This window comes from Ciconia boyciana, chromosome 9, assembly GCF_034638445.1.
Source record: "Ciconia boyciana chromosome 9, ASM3463844v1, whole genome shotgun sequence".
NCBI lineage: Eukaryota > Metazoa > Chordata > Aves > Ciconiiformes > Ciconiidae > Ciconia > Ciconia boyciana.
In genome coordinates, this window is record NC_132942.1 from 10,498,391 (window position 1) to 10,519,075 (window position 20,685).

Here is a 20,685-nt window from a genome sequence, read left to right on the forward strand (position 1 = left end):
GACTTCAGCAGGAGCAGATGGAGCCTCGAGGAGTAAAAACATCCTGTTTCCATGCAAATGCCATCAGTAATAATGAGCCAGCCTGAAGGAGGGTGGTTATTGCCGCGCCAGGGCTCTGCCCACGGGTGGGCCAGGGGTCCCCTCTGCCAGCTGGCCCCCACCAGTGCCTGTGCGAGATGTGCCAGGGCTCGGGGCTCTGCCTGGGGCAGCACGGCAGGATGGTAGCGGGCACCCATGGGTGTGACCCCACATGCGCTGCCCTGCCTGAGCACATGGCCGGTGCATGACTGTATCGGCACAGGAGGTCCCCAGCCAGTGGGTGATGGTGGGAGATGGCTCTGGCCTCGCCCCAAGGCTGTGCTGGCAGTGGCCTCGGCTCTGCCCAGCACCACCAGTGCTGCACCGGGGCAGATGGAGGCTGCAGCACAGCTGGTGCCACCCGGGAGAGCCACGCTGGCTTCGCACCCTCGTCAGCTCTTGAAGGCGTCAGAGCAGTTGTTAATTGTTCCTGGAGCTGCTAATTAAACGATCGCTGCGTGGCGCTGGGAGCCGTTGCCCGGCCCTGCCCCTGCCTGGCCCCCGCCACTAGGAACAGGGGGCTGCTCGGCACAGCTGGCGCGGGCTCTGGCTCCCACGGGGTTTGGGGAGCACCCTGGGCACCCCAGCCTCACCCCTCTTCACTCCTCGCCCCTTGCCCACACTGCAATCTGCCTGCTGGTGATGGCAGTGCTGCTTGCAGGGCACCTTGGCTGGGTGGCACGGGCGCCTGTGCCACCCCCTGTGTGCAGGGGCAGTGCGGGAGGGAAGGGGCCGCATCCTGCAGCCAGGGCAGAGCCAAGTCCCCTGGGAGACGCCAGCCTGGCTGAGTGTGGGGGTCCTTGGGGCCAGACCCCCGTGCGCAGTGGTGAGGTGGGTCCCTACAGGTGGCACACGTTCCCGCCAAGACGGTGGCCCCGCTTCGGTGACATTTCCCAGCACAAGACACCGCGCTCACCTGCGGGAGCCGTGGCGGCTGGAGGGTGCAGGGCAGGGTGCGGGCAGGACCCTCGTCTCCTGGGGTTGTGTGTCCCCCCCGACCCGTGGGGTGCCAGGCTGGGCTGGGGGACCCCTGGGCATTACCTGGTCCAGGGAGGCAGCAGGGGCCCAGGGCAGAGTGGGGTGCGGGGGGTGCTGGGTGCCGTGCCGGGGGTGGGGGTGGGGGTGGTTGTCCCCGGGGGACAACCGGGTTGTGCTCGGGGGGTGCAGCCCGCGGGCACCGCGCCGGGGGCTGCCGCGCTCGGGGAACGGCGCGGACCCCCAGCGCCGGGCCGGGGGGGCGATGCGGAGGGGAGAGGCAGACGGGGGGGTGCGGTGCCGGGGGTGCGGAGCGGGACGCGGGGCGGAGGGCGGCGGCGGGGGCGCGCCCAGCTGTTGCGCCGTCCCTTCCGCGGGCGGGTCCGCGCTCGCCGCCCCGCATTGGCGGCGCCCGGGCGGAGCGGAGCGGCGCGGCGGCGGGCGGCAGCAGCGGCGGGGCCGGGCCGGTGGCGGTGGCGGGGCCGGTGCCGCCATGGCCCGCTGAGGGCGCCGCGGAGCGCGGCCCGCCCTGCTCCCTCGCCCCGCGCCGCGCCGCGCAGCGCTCCGCGGGGCGCGCCATGGGTGCGCGGCCGCGCCGCCGCCGGGCCCCCGCCGCCGCCGACGCCGCCGCCGCTGCCGCCGCCGCCGCCGCGCCGGGGCCGCTCGGTGCCCTGCTGGCCGCTGCCCTCCTCGCCGCCGCCGGTGAGTCACCGCGCGCCCCCCGCGGGCACCTGGCTCCGGGCGGGGGGGGGGGGGGGGCGGCGGGGACCCGGCACCGGCCCCCGCACCGGCACCGGCACCGGCACCGGGCAAGGTCACCCGGGGAGCGGCGGCGGGCGGGCGTCCTGCGGGGAGCCGGGTGCCCTCCCGGGGACGGGGCGCGGGGGGGACCGGGGGCTGTTCCCGGTGCGGGGTGTCCCCCGCTCGGCTGCGGGGTATCGGGGGTCCGCGGGGTGCCGGCTGCCCTCCCGGGCAGGGGGCGTGCGCCCTGCCCCACGACAGGCACTGCCGCCCACCGCCCTATGCCCACGCATGGCCGCACACGCGTGCCCAGCCGACACTCCCCCGGACGCTGCCCGCACTGGGGCGGCTGGCGCTCGCCGCCTTGCCGGCACGGCTCCGCTCCCCCGGGGCCCTGCCAGCTTCGGGCACGAGTGTCCGCAGCGGACCTGCTCTGCGCATGGGGTTCCTGCCCCACGCACGGCATCTCTGCCCCACGCACGGCATCTCTGCCCCACGCACAGCATCCCTGTCCCCTGCACGGGGTCCCTGCCGCCCCATCACCTGGCCGAGACACGGGGGACCGTGGAGAGGGGGTAGCTTGGAGGGGTGCTGTTACCCCGCGGGGGTGCGCGTGGGTGGCCGTGGCGTGGGGGGGGATGCGGGGCTGCATCGGTGTTGCTGCAGACGCGGACGGTCCGGAGCCCGGCTGCCCCCGGCTCTGCCCCCCCCCGGGCAGGACCGGGCGGGTCGGGGAGCGGGCTGGGCCGGACCCCCGGGGCTGAGCGGCACCGGCTGCCGGGCCGGGGGTGGCGGCGGGCGGGCGGCGGGTGCCCGGGGCTGGCGGCTGCTGGCAGGTGTCACCGCAGCCTGGAATTGGCGGCTGCAGACAAAGGACCGGGCTGGGGGCGGGGAGCTGCGCGGGGCTGGACGTGCACTCTGCGGGGGGTCCGGGGGGGGGACCCCCTCTGCGCCCTGGGGGCCCGGCCCACCGACCCTCCTACCGCCACCGGAGACGTCCCCGATCCTGGCCTCGGCGCGCTGGGCGGGCACGGCGAGCACCCAGGGGGGCTGCAGCCCCCGTGCTCCCCACACCCGTCCTTCCCGGCCGGGCACCCCGGAGACCCCGTGCCCAGCGCTCCCAGCATGGCCCCGTCTGCAGGGGGACACTGCAGAGCCAGTGCGGTGGGTGGGCACCCCTTGGCTGCGGGGGACCCCGTATGGAGGGTGCTGTGGGTACCGACCCCCAGCTGGGCATGGAGCACTGCTGTCCCCACAGCACCCGTGGGGCCGTGGTGACCCACAGATGGAGGTGGGGAACAACGGGACAGGGAGTGCTCCAGGCCACCCCACGCCGGCTCTGCGGTGGGCGGTGTGGGGGGGCCCAGTGGTGCCAGCGCCAGCTCGGGGCAGTGCGGCGCAGGAGCTCGTCCCCGCCGCTCGCTTGGCACGCAGCTCACAGCCGGCCGCGGCGCGACAGAGCCCAGCCACCTGCACGGCCGCCGCTCAGCACAGGCATGGCAGAGCTGGGCCTCTGCGCACCGGGTGCTGCTCCAGCCTGGCATGGCATGGCATAGCATGGCATGGCACGGCACCCTTTCCCCAGGGGCGCTGAGGAACAGGTTGGGGACAGGGGAACCCAGGTATCCAGGCAATGGGTCCCTGCCTGCAGCCATGGCAGAGCATCCCCGGTGCGGGCTGCCTGCTCTGCTGCCGGTGCCCGCAGGGAAGGGCGAGAGCAGCAGCAAGGGGCAGTATGGGGTGAGCATCCAAGGGGCTGGGCTGCCCAGCTCGACTGCCGCACTGGCGGGTGGGCAAGGGCACAGGGGTAGAGTCCTTCCCCAGAGCTACCCCTGGCCCAGCGCTGCCATGGGTCCTTCTTCTTCCCCCTGGCATCTGCGGCAACCGGTGCCAGGCCCCAGAGCATCTCCTGCCCCCAGGCTGGCACTTCCCCCAGTGAGCACGACCCACACAGGCACCTGCCCCAGCTCCTCTGGCCGGGGCCACGGGCTCTGCTCTCACCACGCGTGAGCCACATGGTGCCGCAGGCTTCACTGGGCTGCTGGGGACCTTCAGGCTCCAGCGGGCAGCCCTCGACCACTGCACCCCACAACTTGGTGCCCCACAGCCTGGCACCCCAGGTCGCTGCATCCCATCAGCGCCCCACAACCTGTGCCTGGCTGGGCACCGGTGCCTCCGCGGGGCAGGCAGGAGGGCAGGGCAGCGGGCAGGGCTGACGCGCAACGGGCGGCCGGGAAGCTGCCGTGCCGGCTGTCAGCGCGAGCGTGCGGCAGACGCAGCCTGCCCAGGGCTGTTTGTTCTGGCTCAGTGCCATGCAGGGCTGGCACTACATCAAACCGTGCGGAGCCTGGCAGGTGCTTGTGGGAGGGGACCGGGGCGCTGGCAGTGCCACCAGGGGCTGGGCACCCCCAGCGCCACCGCGGGCACCTCACAGCCGTGGGTGCAGCTGAACGCCCATCCTACCTGGGTGGTCAGCAGCACCCAGGGCTACCCCAGGACTGGTGCTGGTGCCCAAGGGATGGTGGCACAGGGACCATGCACTGTGCATGTCCTGCCGTGCGGTGTCCTGCCCTGCACCCAGGGGTGCACCCTCAGTGCTAGCACCTCTCCGGCTATCTGTGCCATCGCTGCTCCATGTGTCGTGTGTCTGCCTGCGGACAGGCTGGGGTGGGCTGGCTCCAGATGGTGCAAACTGGGGCCCTGTCGTCATCCCAAGTCAGGCCCAGTTGCCCAGTACCCCTTGTCCCTGCCACCTGCTTGCTCTTTGGGTGCTGGTCCCGGGTGGGTGTCAGGCAGATCGCCACTCACCCTGGCCCCCCAAGACCCTGCTCAGCCTGGGGCTCTTGCCCGCAGGATGGAGGTCTCAGGTCCCAGCTCCCTCCAGCCAGCCCTTGCTGCCACAGGGTTACGGGATGCCGGGGCTGCCGTCACAGCCACGTACCACCCACGAGTGGGAGGGGGAGAGGCCGCGGGGCTGGACCCTGGCACCTGGGACCACTGCATGGCTGGAGGGGCCTTGCCCAGCCCCCCCCCGGCTCCCCCCCCACTCCAGCAGGGACACGGGGCTGAGGGTGACCTTGACACTCCTCCCGGTGGGGCTGGGGCTCAGCGGGAGCATTTGCTCTTCACTGTCAGTTAAAAGAGAGCCAGGAAAGCCGCTCGGCTCCCTGGGCTCGGGACCCCAGCGACAGCCCCAGCACGTGGGGCTGGGCCAGTCCTGTCCCCCCCACACCATCCCAGTGCCAGCTGGGGCTGGGGGAGACCCCCGGTCCCTCACCGAGTCGGGGCCAGGATGGGACCCTCTCCCCGTGCAGTGCTGCTGACAGGGACTGGCACAGCTTGTCATGGGTACCACGGGCACGCTGGGTCTGGGGGGGCTGTGGGGCTCAGCGGACAGCCAGGGCTGGCAGGGAACAGGGCTCTGTGTGTGCCATGGGGCCGAGAGGGGACTGGCTCCGTGGGTGCCCGGGGAAGGGTGCCCAGCACTGGGTGCCAGGGCCGGTAGCCCCCAGGCAGGCAGAGGTGGTCTTTGGGGAGGGGCTGCCACCCCCGGCTGCCTTTGCCGGTACCGTTGTCCCCAGACCCCGGACACGGGGCAGCGTGGGCCAGGCTTGGGCACGGCTGGGGTGGGGCGAGGGCGCAGCCCGCCGGGAGCCCTGCCCGCCCTGGCACATGCTAATTGTATGTAATGGGGAGAGCGTTATCAGCTCAAATCCGTAATTAGGCAGCTCCATTGTCATGCAAACCCGCCTGACTAATTCATTCATAACGAGCGCTCGCTTAATCAGCGCCCAGACGCTGCCACGCGCTCGCTGGGAGACAGGCACCCTCCGGCCCCCGCCGCCCTCACCCAGCCTCTCCCGTGCCCGTGGGGCTGGCACACGTGGGGCACACGCCTGGAGGGCCAGGGCAGCGGCCAGCTCGTGGGGATGCACCGGGAAACTGGGGACGCGGTCCTGGGGCAGGCAGGGACGCCCCCGGGGACACTGTGCCCATTGGAGCACAGGGGACGCGTCGGCACTCTGTGCCCATCGTCGCATTGTCCCCGGTGCTCGCCGCGCACCAGACTGGCCGGGAGCCGGGCCGTGCTGCCCGGTGTTGGCATCTGACCCTGCTGGCTCCCTTGCCCGGACGGGGCTGGCACCAGCACCCAGCTGGCATCACCATCGGGGAGGCACGGGGCGGGAAGGTGGGTGCAGGGGGAGCGTTTGCCGATGCCCAGATGCTCCAGGTGAGTGTTGGAGCCTGCGTGGGCAGCTGGGCAGTGCCAGGCGATGCCGCGGCCCCTGGCTGGGTTCTCCCAGGGGCAGCACCGGCTCATCGCAGCTCGGAGCCAGCCTCTCCCAGCAGGACGGTGCCCAGCTCAAAGCTCCAGACAAGCTTTTTGATGGCGGTGAATCATGCCAGCTCCACTCCTCTGCGTCCTGTGGAGAGCAAAGTGCCAGCAGCAGGGACCCCTGTGTGCGGGGCGGCAGGCAGGGCTGGCACCCCCAGACTCCCCTGGGCCCAGCTGGGCTTCTGCCCTCTGCTCTCCCCCGACACCCACCCTTCCCTCGTTTAGGCCGGCGCAATCAGCAGCAATTATTGCTTTAATTACCTGCTGCTGGGGCGCAGGCCGGGCGCTGGCGAAGTGTGAGGAAATCTTTCATGTTAATGGCGTGCCAGGCCTGGCGCGGGTGCGATGGATGGGGCGCCAGCTGGGATTGAATCTGCTGGCTGCAAAGCCTGTGGGGATTTGGGGAGGTCCCCGGAGCGGGGGCACAGCTGGCAGGGGCAGGTGCCGGCGTCCAGGTCCCCACCTCACTGCAGGGCGGCCAGTGCCAGGCAGGGGTGCAGGCAGGGGACGGGGGCAGAGGGCTGCTGGGGTCGGCTCGGTGCCCTGCTGGGGACAGCCGATGCACTGGGCCGGGCTGGGCAGCAGTGTTCGGGGCAGACCCGTGCCATCGGAGCGCTCTCCCGCTGCAGGCAGCTGCCTGCTCCCTCCCGGGGCAGCTCTGCCGGGCGGGCGCACACCGGCGTGCCGGTGCCGGTGCCGGTGCTGCCGCAGCCGCCGGCGGGCAGCCTCTCCTCGCCAAGAACACGCTGACCTTCCCAGCGTCTCCCCGCGGCAGGAACCGAGGCGCCCGGTGTGCTGCTCTCGGCACCGCCGGGGAGCGTGGCACCGGCACCGGTGCAGGATCAGCCCCTTGAAGACCAGAGGGACCAGGCTGGGGGGGCACCCGCTGGCATGTGGTGGGTCCTGGCAGTGCCCCCCCACGCTGGGCAGTGAAGCTTCCTGCAGTCTCTCCCTGCCCAGTAACACCAGTACACCTGGGCCAGGCACTATGGTGAGGGGCCATGTGGCCACCCAGGGTGGCAGCAGCTGGGGGGCACAGGGAGCAGGGGGGGCTCTGTGCGTGGGGAGGGAGCCGGGAGCAGGGGGGTCCTGTGGTGCTGGGGTGAAGGCGGGTGCTCAGAGCCCGTAGCGGTGTGTCCCCATCCCCTCTGCACCCCGAGTGGGTGCCGCAGCCCTGCTCCCCGGCCCAGCCCCCAGCACCCTGCCCCTTCACCAGGCCTGCCGGCACGCTCGATAGCCCGTGTGGGCGGGGGATAATTGATAATAAAGCCCCGCTTAATGCACTGGCTTTACTGGCCGTGATTTATCGGCGCTGGTAGCAAACCGCGCTCCCGATTACCCCTTTGGCTGCCAAGACAGCGGCTGACCGGGGCCGTGCCCCTGCCACAGTAGGGGGGGGGTCCCGGGGACAACCGGGACCCCACGCCCCACCGTCCCCGTCCCCCCCGGTCCCCGTCCCCCATCCCCGCCGAAGTTCCCCGGTTCCCATTGCCAAGGTGACATAAGCATCTCGCCTGTTTCCATGGCAACGCAGCGGCAGGTGAGCGGCGAGGCCGACGCGGTGCGGGAGCCGCCGGAGCCGCTGCCCACGGGGCGCCCACGCTGCACCCGTGCCCACGGACTGGGGGTGCCCACGCTGTGTAGGGTGTCTGTGGCCTGTGGGAGGCCCACGGTGCATGGGGGTGTCTGCAGGGGGAGGGTGCAGGGGGTGCCTGCAGGGTATGGGGCACCCACGGTGCGTGAGATACCTGTGGCGTAGGGGATAGCCGTGCTGCGTGGGGTGCTTGCGGTGCATTGGACGGCCGCGGGGTGCACGGGGCGCCCACGGTGCATTGGGTGCCCGTTGTGCATGGGGTGCCCACGGTGCATGAGGCACCCACACCGCAGCCCCTCCACTCCCTCGCCGGGGCTCCAGACCAGCTCAGGCCTCCTGCCCATGCCGCATGTCTTTGTCCATGACCGCACCACAGCGCAGAGCCCCGCCGGTGCCCAGCGTGGTGCCAAGCAGCAGGACAGCATCCCACCCGGGGGCTCTGCAGGGTGCCTGGGAGCCCCCCAGCTCTGCCGCTCGCTGCACATCCCCACCTTCCTTCGCTGCCCGTGTTCCCACCCTGCCCACAAGGCACCCCACACCCTGGCTGGGTGGGCAGCTGGGGGGGCTCCATGCCCATCCTGCCTCCCCGTGCCCATCGCTGCTGGCCCCGGCTTCCCATGCCCCTCCGCTCGGCCGTGATGGACAGACACACAGCTCGGCGACCGCTGTACTCATTTCACGTGTGATTAAAAGGCCGGTCCCCACAGCACCGCTCCCCCGCTTCACCCGGCGTGCCTGCTGCAGCCACCTGGCTGGGAGGCAGCGGTGGTGCTGTGCAGAGGCAAACCTGGTATTTCATGAATAAATTGGGTTGCCTTTCTGCCCGTCTCGGGCCTCCAGCCGGCACAGCGCGGAGCCCTACATGCCAGCGCGGCATGGGCACCCAGGGGTGCCCGAGCAGGAGGCACGGCGGTGCGAGCTGCAGGTGCTGCGGCGAGCCATGCCGCAGCCGGCACGGGGGATGGCACCGCACCGGGGACCGCAGCGCCTGTCCGCACCGTGACCCCCCGGGCCGGCCCCGGGCTGCGGCTGGGGGGGGTCGTTAAACCAGTGAAATATGAAATGCCTGTATATCCCCGACAGGGGTTTTAATTAAATTAATTGCCAGCGACATTGTAAAAGTGCTGATGGGGTAATAACCGGCGCGTTATGGTGGCCGTTTATCTTCCCCGCGTAAATTAGCTGCCGCACCTTGCCCATCCCGGCGGGCATCGCGGCGGGCTCGCTCGGCACCCGCTCCCCGGCTCGGAGGGGCCTGATCCAGCTGAGGGGAGCATCAGGGCCCGGAGCCCCCCTGGGGGACTCAGCCAGGGCCCAAGGGACCCCTGTGTCCCTGTCCCTGTCACAGAGGCGGCTGTGCCAGGTGGGAGGCGGCCGAGGTGGGCACAGGCAACAACGGGGGTCCCGCGGGTGTGTGGGGGGCGGCGGGTGGTTGCCAAACGAAGGCACTTAATTACTGCGCATTCCATCCCATTTAATTGCTTATTAAATCCTAACCAGCCAATTAGCAGCAGCAATTACAGCTTCATTCAGTGACACAATCGCTATTTTATCGTTTGTTAATCAAATGCTTATTTAGGGCCCTGGTTTATTAACTCTTTCCGCAGCGGGTGGGGGGAGCAGGGGACCTGGCCACGTCCGGGCTGGGGGATGCAGGCACCATGGGACTGTGCCACATGCTGTGTCCCCAGCACTGCTGTCCCCACGTGGACCCTGCCCTGGTGCATGGCACCCGCAGCCCCCAAGCAAAGCTGGGGGATGCCTGACCCCCCAAGAGACGTGTGTGCAACCCTGAGCTGCCCTCGCTGCCCTGGGGACGCTGGGGACAGCCAGCCCCTGTATGCCATGCCTGTGCCCACTCCAAGGTGGGTGCCAGCAGCACAGGACAGGGCGCACCACTGTGTCACCCTGCCGTGTCACCAGGCATGGGATGAACACCCCACCGCCTGCCCTGCATCCCTGTGCCACCCCAGGGCACGGCGGGGCAGGATGCGGCCCTTGGCCAGCGCCTCACAGCATGCTGGGGAGGGGGGGGCGGCGGGCGCCCCGGGAGGCGTGAGCGATGTCCCTTGTTGGTCACACTACATTTCCTTTTCATTAGCGCTAAGTGCGTACATGAGGGATCGGCACGGGTTCAGTGGGCGCAGCCACCGCGCTGCTGCTCTCCCTGATGGATGGCGGGGCCGGGAGGGGGCTGCCGCATCGCCGGTGGTGGGGGACGGTGGCAGGGCATGGGGCCACTGGCACGGGGCCACGCCGGGACGGGCGATCACCCAGCCCAGGCACACTGGCGGTGGCCGATCCCCCATCTTCCCACAGGTGCTCAGCAAAGCGCGACCGTGGCCAACCCGGTGTCCGGTGCGTCCCCAGACCTGCTGCCGCACTTCCAGCTGGAGCCGGAGGATGTCTACATCGTGAAGAACAAGGCGGTGAGCCTGGCCTGCCGCGCCACCCCTGCCACCCAGATCTACTTCAAGTGCAACGGCGAGTGGGTGCACCAGGGTGACCACATCACGCAGCACAGCACCGACCGTGGCACTGGTGAGCGCCAGCGGGAGGGACGGCACCAGCCCTGGTCGCTGGGAGCCACGTGCACTGCTCTTGGCGGGGGGTTGCATGGGGCTGGGGCCGCGGGGACCGCTCCCAGCATGCTGGTGCTGACATGGCGCCTGCCGGTGGCAGGGCTGCCAATGATGGAGGTGCGCATTGAGGTCACCCGCCAGCAAGTGGAGAAGATCTTTGGGCTGGAGGAGTACTGGTGCCAGTGTGTGGCCTGGAGCTCCTCCGGCACCACCAAGAGCCAGAAAGCCTTCGTGCGCATCGCCTGTGAGTGTTTGCGGGTGCCTGGATGGGGTGCGGGGCGCTGCCTCCGGCCCCTCCGTCACCCCTGCGCCTCCCCAGATCTGCGCAAGAACTTCGAGCAGGAGCCGACAGGCAGGGAGGTCTCCATCGAGCAGGGCATTGTGCTGCCATGCCGCCCTCCTGAGGGCATCCCCCCTGCCGAGGTGAGCTCCCGCAGTCCGGCAGGTCAGGATGCGGCTGGGGGTGCCCCTTGCCCGTGGGGATGCCGTGGGTGCTCCCCGAGGGGGTGGCCCAGCCGGGCATCCGATGACATCTCCGTGCCCCGCAGGTGGAGTGGCTGCGCAATGAGGAGCTGGTGGACCCGGCGCTGGACGCCAATGTCTATGTGACGCCGGAGCACAGCCTGGTGCTGCGGCAGGCTCGCCTGGCCGACACCGCCAACTACACCTGCGTGGCCAAAAACATCGTGGCCCGTCGCCGCAGCGCCTCTGCCGCCATCACCGTCTACGGTACGGCTCCACCGCGCCTGTCCCCGCCATGCCGCCCTGGTGTCGCCCTCCCCGTCCTGTCCCTCCCCGCATCCCCCCTCCCGGTGAGGTGCTGATGGGACCCTCTCCACCCAGTGAACGGCGGCTGGTCGACGTGGACACAGTGGTCGGGCTGCAGCACCAGCTGTGGACGGGGCTGGCAGAAGCGGAGCCGGACCTGCACCAACCCCACGCCCCTCAACGGGGGGGCTTTCTGTGAAGGCCAAAATGTGCAGAAAACTGCCTGCACCACCCTCTGCCCAGGTACCCGCCCTGCCCGGGGCACCGCCGCCGCCCCCACCGTGCCGCTGCTGCACTCCCCGCTGCACCCATCGTAGTCACTGTCACCCCAGGCGTCTTGTCCTCTCACCCCCCATGTGTCTGTCTCTGCCGGCCCCGGGGCAGGGGAGGGGGATGGCAGCAGGGCGCTGACCCCCAGCTGTGCCCACAGTGGACGGCGCCTGGTCGGAGTGGAGCAAGTGGTCTGTGTGTGGGGCCGAGTGCACCCACTGGCGGAGCCGGGAGTGCTCGGAGCCAGCACCGCGCAACGGGGGCCGGGATTGCCACGGCCCCGAGCTGGACACCCGCAACTGCACCTCTGAGTTCTGCAGCCACGGTGAGCGTGGAGGGGACGGCGGGGGTGCCCCCCGGGATGGGTGCACGGGGGATGCCCGTGGGTGCTGACGCCCTGCCCCGCGCAGCCGCCCCCGGTGCAGAGGACGTGGCGCTGTACGTGGGGCTGGTGGCCGTGGCTGTGTGCCTGGTGCTGCTGCTGCTGGTGGGGGTGCTGGTGTACTGCCGCAAGAAGGGGGGCCTGGACGCCGATGTGGCCGACTCCTCCATCCTCACCGCTGGCTTCCAGCCCGTCAGCATCAAGCCCAGCAAGGCTGGTGAGCAAGGGCTTCGGGGATGGGGCTGTGCAGTTATGCTGGGACACGGTGTCCCTCGGGACCTAGGGGTGGCCATGCTCCTGGGGGGACCCTGGGCAGGGACTGTGTGCCCTGTGGGGTCCCTGGTCTTGAGTTGGGGCTCTGTGCCCTACGGGATCCCTGAGCTAGGGACAGGGACACTGTATCTTAAAGGGTCCCTGACCGTGGGGCCAGTGCTTTGTGTCCCATAGGGTCCTTGGCTGTGGGCAGGGGCTCTGTGTGCTATAGAGTCCCTGGTTCCTATAGTGCCGCTGCCCTGGGTTGGTGCTGTGTGCTCTGGAGACCCCACGGGTGACTGTGTCTCAACGGTCTGTGCCGTGGGGCAGAGGCCCAATGCCCTTTGGACCCCCAGGGGTGGCTGTGCCCCACAGCGTCCTTACTATGGGGCAAGTGCTGTGTGCCCCATGTCCCCCGGGGCCAGCTGTGCCGCCACGTTGCCAGCGGGGACCCTCCCATCCCTGCCGTGCCCCGGCGCCACAGCCCCCTGCTCTGTGCCGCAGACAACCCCAGCCTGCTCACCATCCAGCCCGACCTCAGCACCGCCACCATGACCTACCAGGGCTCGCTCTGCCCGCGCCAGGACGGCCCCGCCAAGCTCCAGCTGCCCAACGGGCACCTGCTGAGCCCGCTGGGTGCTGGGCGGCACACGCTGCACCACAGCTCGCCCGCCGCCGAGGGCGCCGACTTCGTGGCCCGGCTCTCCACCCAGAGCTACTTCCGCTCCCTGCCCCGTGGCACCACCAACATGGCCTATGGCACCTTCAACTTCCTGGGGGGGCGGCTCATGATCCCCAACACAGGTACAGCGGAGTGGGCGCGGGGTGCGGGAGCATTGCCCGGTGTGGGCAGGTCCCCATGGGGCTCACCCCCCCACACCTGCACCCCCCCACGCAGGGATCAGCCTGCTCATCCCACCCGATGCCATCCCACGGGGGAAGATCTACGAGGTCTACCTGACCCTGCACAAGCAGGAGGAGGTGAGGTAGGTGCCGTGGCCGGGGCTGCTGGGGCACGGGGCTGCTGGGGGGGGGCTGGCTCTGCTCAGCTGCCTCCACCGCTGCCCCAGGCTGCCCCTGGCCGGCTGCCAGACGCTGCTGAGCCCCATCGTCAGCTGTGGCCCCCCTGGGGTCCTCCTCACCCGCCCCGCCATCCTGGCCATGGGCCACTGCGTGGAGGCCAGTGCTGAGAACTGGAGCATCCGGCTGAAGAAGCAGTCGTGCGAGGGCACCTGGGAGGTGAGCGCCCGCTGTGGGGCTCGCGGGGGTCGGGGGTGGGGGGGGACACGGCCGTGTCCAGGCTGCATCTCTGCCTGGGTGTCGCAGGACGTGCTGCAGCTGGGCGCCGAGCCGTGCACGGAGCTCTATTACTGCCAGCTGGAAGCGCAGGCTTGCTACATCTTCACGGAGCAGCTGGGACGCTTCGCCCTGGTCGGGGAGTCCCTCAGCATGGCGGCCTCCAAGCGCCTCAAGCTGGTCCTGTTCGCACCGGCCGCCTGCCCCTCGCTCGAGTACAACATCCGCGTCTACTGCCTCAGCGACACCCAGGATGTCCTCAAGGTACCGGGTGGTCCCCATGCAACACCCCCCCATCCCGGCTCGGGGTGAGGGCCACGCAGGCAGGGCTGGGCTCCCGGGGTGCAGCAGCTCCTGCCCGACCGCTGCCTGTGCTGGCAGGAGGTGATCCAGCTGGAGAAGCAGCTGGGGGGGCAGCTGATCGGAGCCCCCCGGGTGCTGCACTTCAAGGACAGCTACCACAACCTGCGCCTCTCCATCCACGACATGCCCAGCTCCCTCTGGAAGAGCAAGCTCCTTGCCAGCTACCAGGTAAGGAGCCCCGCCAGTGGGTGGGGTGGGGATGGGGGGGTGTCCCTGCCACCCTGACCCCCCCACACCCATCACCCCGCTGCAGGAGATCCCCTTCTACCACATCTGGAGTGGGCTGCAGCCCTTCCTGCACTGCACCTTCACCCTGGAGCGCCTGAGCCCCAGCACGTGCGAGCTGGCCTGCAAGATCTGGGTCTGGCAGGTGGAGGGCGACGGGCAGAGCTTCACCGTCAACTTCAACATCGCCAAGGTGAGGGCAGGGCCGGGGGGATCCCAGGGGTGACCCCAGCATGGGCTCACATCCCCCCCCCCCGGTGCTCTCCCCTAGGACACGAGGTTTTCGGACTGGCTGGTCCCCGACAGCGAGGTGGGCGCCCCGGCCCTGGTGGGCCCCAGTGCCTTCAAGATCCCTTTCCTCATCCGCCAGAAGATCATCAGCAGCCTGGACCCACCGGGCACCCGGGGAGCCGACTGGAGGACGCTGGCCCAGAAGCTCAACCTTGACAGGTGGCCTGAGATGGGGACAGCGCTGGGGACGGGGACAGGGTGGCACGGTGGATGGGGACGGGGGCTTCTGGCCTCATCCTGCACCTATGGATGGATGCTGGAATGCTGTGGGACCCTGGGAGCGGGATGGTGCCCAAGATGAGGCCAGCACGGGGCTGGTCCCAGGGTGTGGAGCCATCCCTGTGCCCTGACATGGTCCCTCTGTCCCCGCCTCCAGCCATCTCAGCTTCTTCGCCTCGAAGTCCAGCCCCACGGCCATGATACTCAACCTGTGGGAAGCGCGGCACTTCCCCAACGGCAACCTCTCGCAGCTGGCCGCCGCCGTGGCCGAGGTGGGCAAGCAGGATGGTGCCCTCTTCGCCGTCTCCGAGGCCGAGTGCTGAGCGTGGCTAAGGGGGGACCCAACCCCCAACCCCACTCCCGGGGGACTGCTGCCATGGGGCGGGGGGGGGCCCTGGCCGGCCCCTGGGCCCCCGCTGCCCCACAGCCCCACTGCCCGGCCCCCTTGCGAGAAAGGGATGCCCATGACCCACAGCGGCTGGGCTCCCCAGCACTGTGGCGGCGGGGCTCAGCCCAGCCCCAGGGGACCCACAGCCCCGTGGCGGGGGGCCTGGGGGGTGCTGGGTGTGCGTCGTGCGTGCGGTGCCGTCGTGCTGTCTGCGTGTGGGGCCAGGCGGCCCCGGGCCCCGTGCCGTGTTGTGTAAAGACCGTTTTTTTAATTCTGTATTAAGTGCATTCAAGTATTTACACTTGGCCTTATGTACATAGCGGTGCCGCGGGCGGGGGGTCTGCCGGACGTGAATGTAAATAAATTCGATATATATTGCTACGTGGGGCTGTGCCCGGCCGTGCGCTGCCCCCCACACGGTGTCCCCCCCAGGAGTCAGAGGTGCGGAGGAAAGCTTTTTATTGGGGTGATGGTGGTGGCTGTCCCCAGGGCTCGGCCCCACGGCAGGCCACGGCCGCCACGAGCGCGGCCCCTTTCCCTGAGCCGTCCTCTGACCGCAGGAAGGTGACAGTGCAGTTGGGCGCCAGGTCCTGCAGCATCTGCTGGAGGTGCTGGGAGAAGCTGGGAGGAACAGGAGAGGAGGGTGAGGGCTGGTACCCCCCATCCCGGGCACCCCATGGCTCCCCCGGACCCCTGCTGTAGCGCATGGGTCCCCCTGCTACCCCCGGCCCCACTCACTGCGGGTGCATCTTGTACAAGGTGCCGTCCACGCCCACGGTGACGGCCAGCCGAGCCAGGCCCCGGTTCTCCCGCATCTTCTCCACCACAGCGGCCAGGCCGGCGGCGCAGAGCTGGGCCGCCCGCAGGGACACGGTCTGGCACACCTCCCGCACCAGCACGCTGTCCTCAAAGCTGGCCTGGAGCTCCAGGTCCTGCAGGATGGCCCGTACCTGCCGCAGGGCCAGCTTATCGCTGCCCCGGACCAAGGGCACCGTTAGCACCGCCGACCCCATCACCGTCCCCCATCCCACGGGCTGGAGGTGGCATCACCCTGCATGCACCCCATCAGTGTAGCATGGCCCCGCTCCTGGGGCTCTGGCTTCACAGCCCCCACCCTGGGCTAAGGGAACCCACCGGAGCCCAGCACTCACCTCTCGATGGTGGAGAGGAATTTGGTCTGGAAGATGTCCCTGGTCTGGAGCTTGGGGCAGGGCTTGCCGCGGAACAGGAGCTGTTTCTCCACCAGCGCCAATAGGATGTGGCGCACGATCTCGCCCAGGTACATGCCGCTGATCAGCTTCTCGAACCTGCCCCGGGCACAGGCTTGGCAGCCTTAGCCAGGTGCAGCCACCCCCGCCCAGCCCCCTCCCCACCCCAGGGCCCTCGCCCACCTCTGCTTGCCCGCGTTGATCGTTTTCTCATCCACCAGCCGGTCGAAGTTGGTGAAGATGTCGTCCAGGCAGCCGTTGTCCCCGAAGGCCCCCCACTCCATGTTGATGCACATGCGGCCCTGCTCCCCCTCCACGGTGCCCACATTCTGCATCTCCTCCATGTAGCAGGCATTGGTCCCTGTCCCTGCAGGCCCCACGCTGGTGTCACCCCCACCACGGCCCTGGCAGAGCTGCCTGGCACCCCGTGGCCAGGCCGGGTGGGCTGGTGGTGAGGGGATGGGACAGCCCCTGGGTGCAGAGGTGCTCCTCACCCACGATGAGGCCGATTTCACATTTGGGGTCATCATAGCCACAGGACATCATGGTTCCCACCGTGTCATTGACCACGGCCACCACCTTCAGCCCTAAGTGCTGCCGAACCAGAGACAGGGACACAAGTGGCTTAGTGGCACCCAGTTGGCTCCTGGGGCTGGCACCGCCTGGGTGCAGAGTGGCACCCCGGGGACAGGGGACGGGCCCCTACTCCTTCCCTACCTGTTTGCGCTGGGCAGCTTCCCGCAGCAGCTGGACCACGTCCTGCCCCACGCAGCCCGAGGCGCTGAAGCCCTTGGTCCAGCTCAGCAGCACTGCCTGCAAGAGAGGCAGGAGCAGGGGCCGGGCAGCTGCCTCGTACCCAGGGGCCCTTCCCACCTCCCTGGGGCCCGAGCCACCCCCTCACCTTATCCAGGCCCAGCTGCTGGCAAGGGAAGGAGAAGGTGAAGCCGAGCGGCAGGACTTGCTCCATCAGGTCCTGCTTCAGCTGGAAGTCCATGATGCACTCGATGATGTGGTTGAAGAGCTGCAGAGAGAGGCCACGGTCTCAGGGGCCAAGCTGGGGAGATGCTGTGGGGGTCTCGCAGCCCCCTCCTGGGCCCGTGTGCGGCGAGGGGAGAGGTAATTCCCACCCCTCACCCCATCCCTCAGCCACAGGGCCTCAGCCTCACCGCCTCGCCGGTGCCCTGCATGACGGCGGTCGGGATGACGTAGATCTCGCTGGCCATGCGGATGCCATCCTGCGCGATGCGCACCACCAGCACCCGGAAATTGGTCCCCCCCAGGTCCAATGCCAGGAATTCACCTCGCTCTGCAGGGAGCCAGCACAGGGCATCAGCAGGGACACGGCCTCCCTGGCACCCCCTTCCCCAGGCCCCCAGCCCTCACCGGTGCCATCAGGCGTGCCGCGGACGTAGGTGGGCAGCATGCGGACGGAGGCGTTGGCATTGCTCTCCCGGCCCAGCCCCAGCTCCATCTCCTGCCTCATCAGCACCTGGACGCGCTCCAGGTCGGTGCGGCTGAGCCGCAGCGGGGCCAGCAGCTGGTCCACCTCGCGGCGCTGGGTCGCCAGGCGCAAAGCCACCGCTGTCACCATGGCCGCCCCCCGCCCTGTCCCATCCACCGAGGGCAGGAGAGTGGCCGTGCACTCGGGGGCCAGCAGCCCTGTCACGCTCTGCAGGATCTCCCTGAACCTGCCGGAGGAAGAAGGAGATGGTGAGGGCGGGGCGTGAGGCATCCCGCTGGGGTGGGACCCCACCAGGAGCCATGTCCCTCCTCACCTGGTGTAGCCCCGGTACAATTCACCGTCCACCCCCACGTTGACCACCAACCGCTCCAGCTCCCGGCTCTGGCACATGTGGCTGAGGATGGCAGCCAGCCCAGCAGCACAGAGTGTGGCGGCACGGCTCACCACTGCCCGGCAGATCTGCTGCACCCGGCAGCAATCCCGCTCACTCGGCTGCAGCCCCAGAGCCTCCAGAGCACTCCTCGCCTTGGCCATGCCTTCCTCGTTGCTGCAAGGGAGAGCACAGTGCTGGCTTACAGGGCCACTGGCTTGCGGCCGAGGGCACCCACCTGTCACCCCCCCCTCCTCCCACCCATGGCAGCTCTTCGTCCCCAGACACTCACTCAATGATCTCCAGGACCTGCTGGGTCTTGAGCACATCCTTGGTCCTCAGGACAGCGACGCTGCTCCCAATGAAGAGCACTTTCTCTGCAGCCAGGGTGGTCAGTGCGTGCCGGACGATCTCCCCCAGGTACAGGCTGCCCACCAGCTTCTCAAACCTGCGTGTAGCCCAAGCAGGGGTCAGTCATCCTCCCCCAGCACCCCTCAGCCCTTTGAGAGCACCCAGGAGTGTTGCAGGGGGCCATGTGCTCCTGTTGGTGGGGCCTGGCATGCTCAGGGATAGACGTGGAGCCCCAGGGACCCTGCCCTTGCTGGGGGTGGGAGCACCTCTTCTCCCCAGGGTTGGAGGATTCCTGGTCCACACGCTGGTCATAGGGGGTCAGGATGTCGCTCAGAGTGCCATCGTCCCCAAAGCAGCCCCACTCGGTGTTGACACACATCCACCCACTGGTCTCTTCCGCCATCTCCACCTCCTGTGCTTCGGCCATGAAGCAGCTGTTGGTGCCCGTGTCTGCAGGGAGCAATGGGGGTGAGCGCCAGCACAGCCCCCCCAGCTCCCACCACCCTGGCACACAGGGTGCCCACTGCTCACCCACGACCAAGGCGACCTCACAGGGTGTCCCCCCCATGCTGCAAGTCATCATGGTGCCCACAGTGTCATTCATCAGGGCAACGACGTCCACGTGGTAGAGCTGGCCGGGGGCAAAGCGAGAGCATCGTCAGCCCCTCCACGGGGTCAGGTCCCAGCCAGGCCCCCCCACCCCACAGCTCCCCACCTCCTGCTTGTTGATGGCCGACTGCAGCAGCTGCACAACATCCTTCCCCTCCACGTCACTGCAGCTGAAGCCCTTGGACCAGGAGATGAGTTCGGCCTGTGGAGAGCATGTGGCTGAGCCGCTGGCCTCCGTCACCAGACCAGCTCTGCTCCCCGCTGATGACGTGCTGGGGAGGAGGCGGCTGTGGCCACGGGGCAGGGTTGTTCTGCTCACCTTGTCCAGCTGCGTCTGCCTGCAGCTGAAGGGGAAGACAAAGCCCAAGGGGAGGCGGTGCTGGGGGCTGCTGATGCCAGCCAGGAACTGGCGCACGCATTGTGCAATGAAGTCAAAGAGCTGCAAAGGCAAGGCCAGGGTGACTGGCTGCTCCTCCTTACCCAGCACCCAGGCTGCAGGAGGCAGCCCAGAGCCCCAGCACCAGCCTGGAGCCCTGCCAAGCCTCTGTGGTGCTGGGCAGCCCAGCACCAGCCACCCTCTGCCACGGCCTCCTCATACCGCTTCTCCCTTGCCCTGCGTGATGTCCCCTGGCATGTTGAAGATCTTGTACATCACTTGGGGGCTCTGGTTCCCATCGCCCAGGAGGGTCACCCACAGGGTCCGGACATGGCTCTGGCACAGCTCCACCACCAGCAAGTCGCCCTTCTCTACAGGGGAGCAGAGGTGGTGTCAGGCAGAGACCTGCTCTGTGGCAGATCCCCCAAATCTGCTCCTTACCCTGTCCCAGGGACAGTCTCACCCATGGGGGAGACTCCTGAGAGCCTGAGATCACCGCAGGGGCCAAGGGAGCCAGCTCCTGGCCTCTGCCCCTGCACTGGGGACTGGCACAGGCAGCGCAACGGCAGCTTATGGACCCCATAACTGGCTGGAGACTGGTGCACCCCTCCCCGGCACCCCCAGGGCCATGTCCAGCAAGGTGTGCGGGGCTGCAGGTAGCAGAGCAGCCCATCGCCAGGATGGGCTGTCTTACCGGTGCCATCGGGCATGGAGCAGATGTAGGTGGGCAGCATCCGCACATTGGCCTGTGCATGCGTCTGGCGGCTCAGGCCCTTGCGCATGGCCTGCAGCATGCGGCCCTTCACCGCCTGCAGCATCTCCAGCGGGATGGTGAGCGCCACCAGGGCTCGTTGTACCTGGGGACAGCTCATCAGGGCAGGCCTAAAGGGCAGGGGATGCCTCTTGCTGGGTGCGGGGCAGGGATGTGCCTTACTGGTGTGCAGGCGGGACCATTATTCCAGTGGCCCAGCTGATGGCTCACGGGGGACCTGCGTGGAGGGAGGCGGCATGTCACCCGCTGAGTCCTGGCCCACAGGAGGACAGGACACACGCCTGCCCACGCCCAAGCACACGAGCGGGGCTGGGGGGGCCCGTCCCCGGCTCTGCCTCCCACCTCCCCTCTGCGTCCCTGCTCCACGGGGCCGCAGTCCCAGCAGCATCGTCACTTTGCAATGTCCTTCCACTGCAATCGCGACCCAGCAGCCGGGGGTAGAGGGGGCAGCTGTGCCCCACGACGGCGATGGTGCCGGGGCCGTCCTCGGGGGCTGCGGGAGAAGGGGGCTGCCCCTGCCTCGCCCTGCCCGCGTCTCCCCTCCACCTGCAAGAGGCCGGAGGCTGGTCTCTCCCCTGCCCACGGAGGTGCAGCCGCCGGGGGGCGGGGGGAGCCCGCTCGGCCCCGGCCCCCACCGCGGCCTCCCCACGCCTGACTTCGCTCGGCCGCCGCCGGGCCGGAGCCCCTCACCGGTTCAGGGCCGGGCGGCCCCGGTCCTCCGGGCCCAAGCCCCGCCGGGGTAGGGCGTCCGGGCTGGGGGCGGCGGGGCTCTGCTCC

The 20,685-nt window shown here is 69.3% G+C and overlaps 2 protein-coding genes across 3 annotated transcripts; one reads left to right on the forward strand and one right to left on the reverse strand.

Annotated features, from left to right (window-relative positions):
* Window positions 1–1,631: 1,631 nt before the first annotated feature.
* UNC5A (unc-5 netrin receptor A) lies at window positions 1,632–15,091 on the forward strand. Its single transcript, XM_072872079.1, has 16 exons — window positions 1,632–1,755; window positions 10,044–10,265; window positions 10,407–10,550; window positions 10,626–10,729; window positions 10,855–11,035; window positions 11,150–11,317; window positions 11,505–11,669; window positions 11,755–11,943; window positions 12,483–12,782; window positions 12,877–12,964; window positions 13,049–13,217; window positions 13,305–13,538; window positions 13,656–13,805; window positions 13,891–14,055; window positions 14,134–14,312; window positions 14,530–15,091. The coding sequence occupies exons 1-16, from the start codon at window positions 1,632–1,634 to the stop codon at window positions 14,693–14,695; spliced, it is 2,748 nt and encodes a 915-aa protein (XP_072728180.1). The 3' UTR covers window positions 14,696–15,091.
* On the reverse strand, window positions 15,074–20,203 carry HK3 (hexokinase 3). Of its 2 annotated transcripts, XM_072872081.1 has the most exons (18): window positions 20,071–20,203; window positions 19,831–19,993; window positions 19,359–19,507; window positions 19,080–19,199; window positions 18,867–18,962; window positions 18,683–18,782; window positions 18,418–18,601; window positions 18,093–18,248; window positions 17,744–17,977; window positions 17,352–17,656; window positions 17,135–17,274; window positions 16,870–16,989; window positions 16,686–16,781; window positions 16,463–16,562; window positions 16,152–16,335; window positions 15,912–16,067; window positions 15,499–15,732; window positions 15,074–15,381 (listed from the first exon to the last, which is right to left on the reverse strand). In XM_072872081.1, the coding sequence occupies exons 2-18, from the start codon at window positions 19,952–19,954 to the stop codon at window positions 15,219–15,221; spliced, it is 2,661 nt and encodes an 886-aa protein (XP_072728182.1). In that variant the 5' UTR covers window positions 19,955–19,993; window positions 20,071–20,203; the 3' UTR covers window positions 15,074–15,218. The 2 variants fall into 2 exon arrangements, with proteins under 2 accessions (XP_072728182.1, XP_072728181.1); XM_072872080.1 differs by having other exon boundaries at window positions 19,831–20,119.
* Window positions 20,204–20,685: the final 482 nt, after the last annotated feature.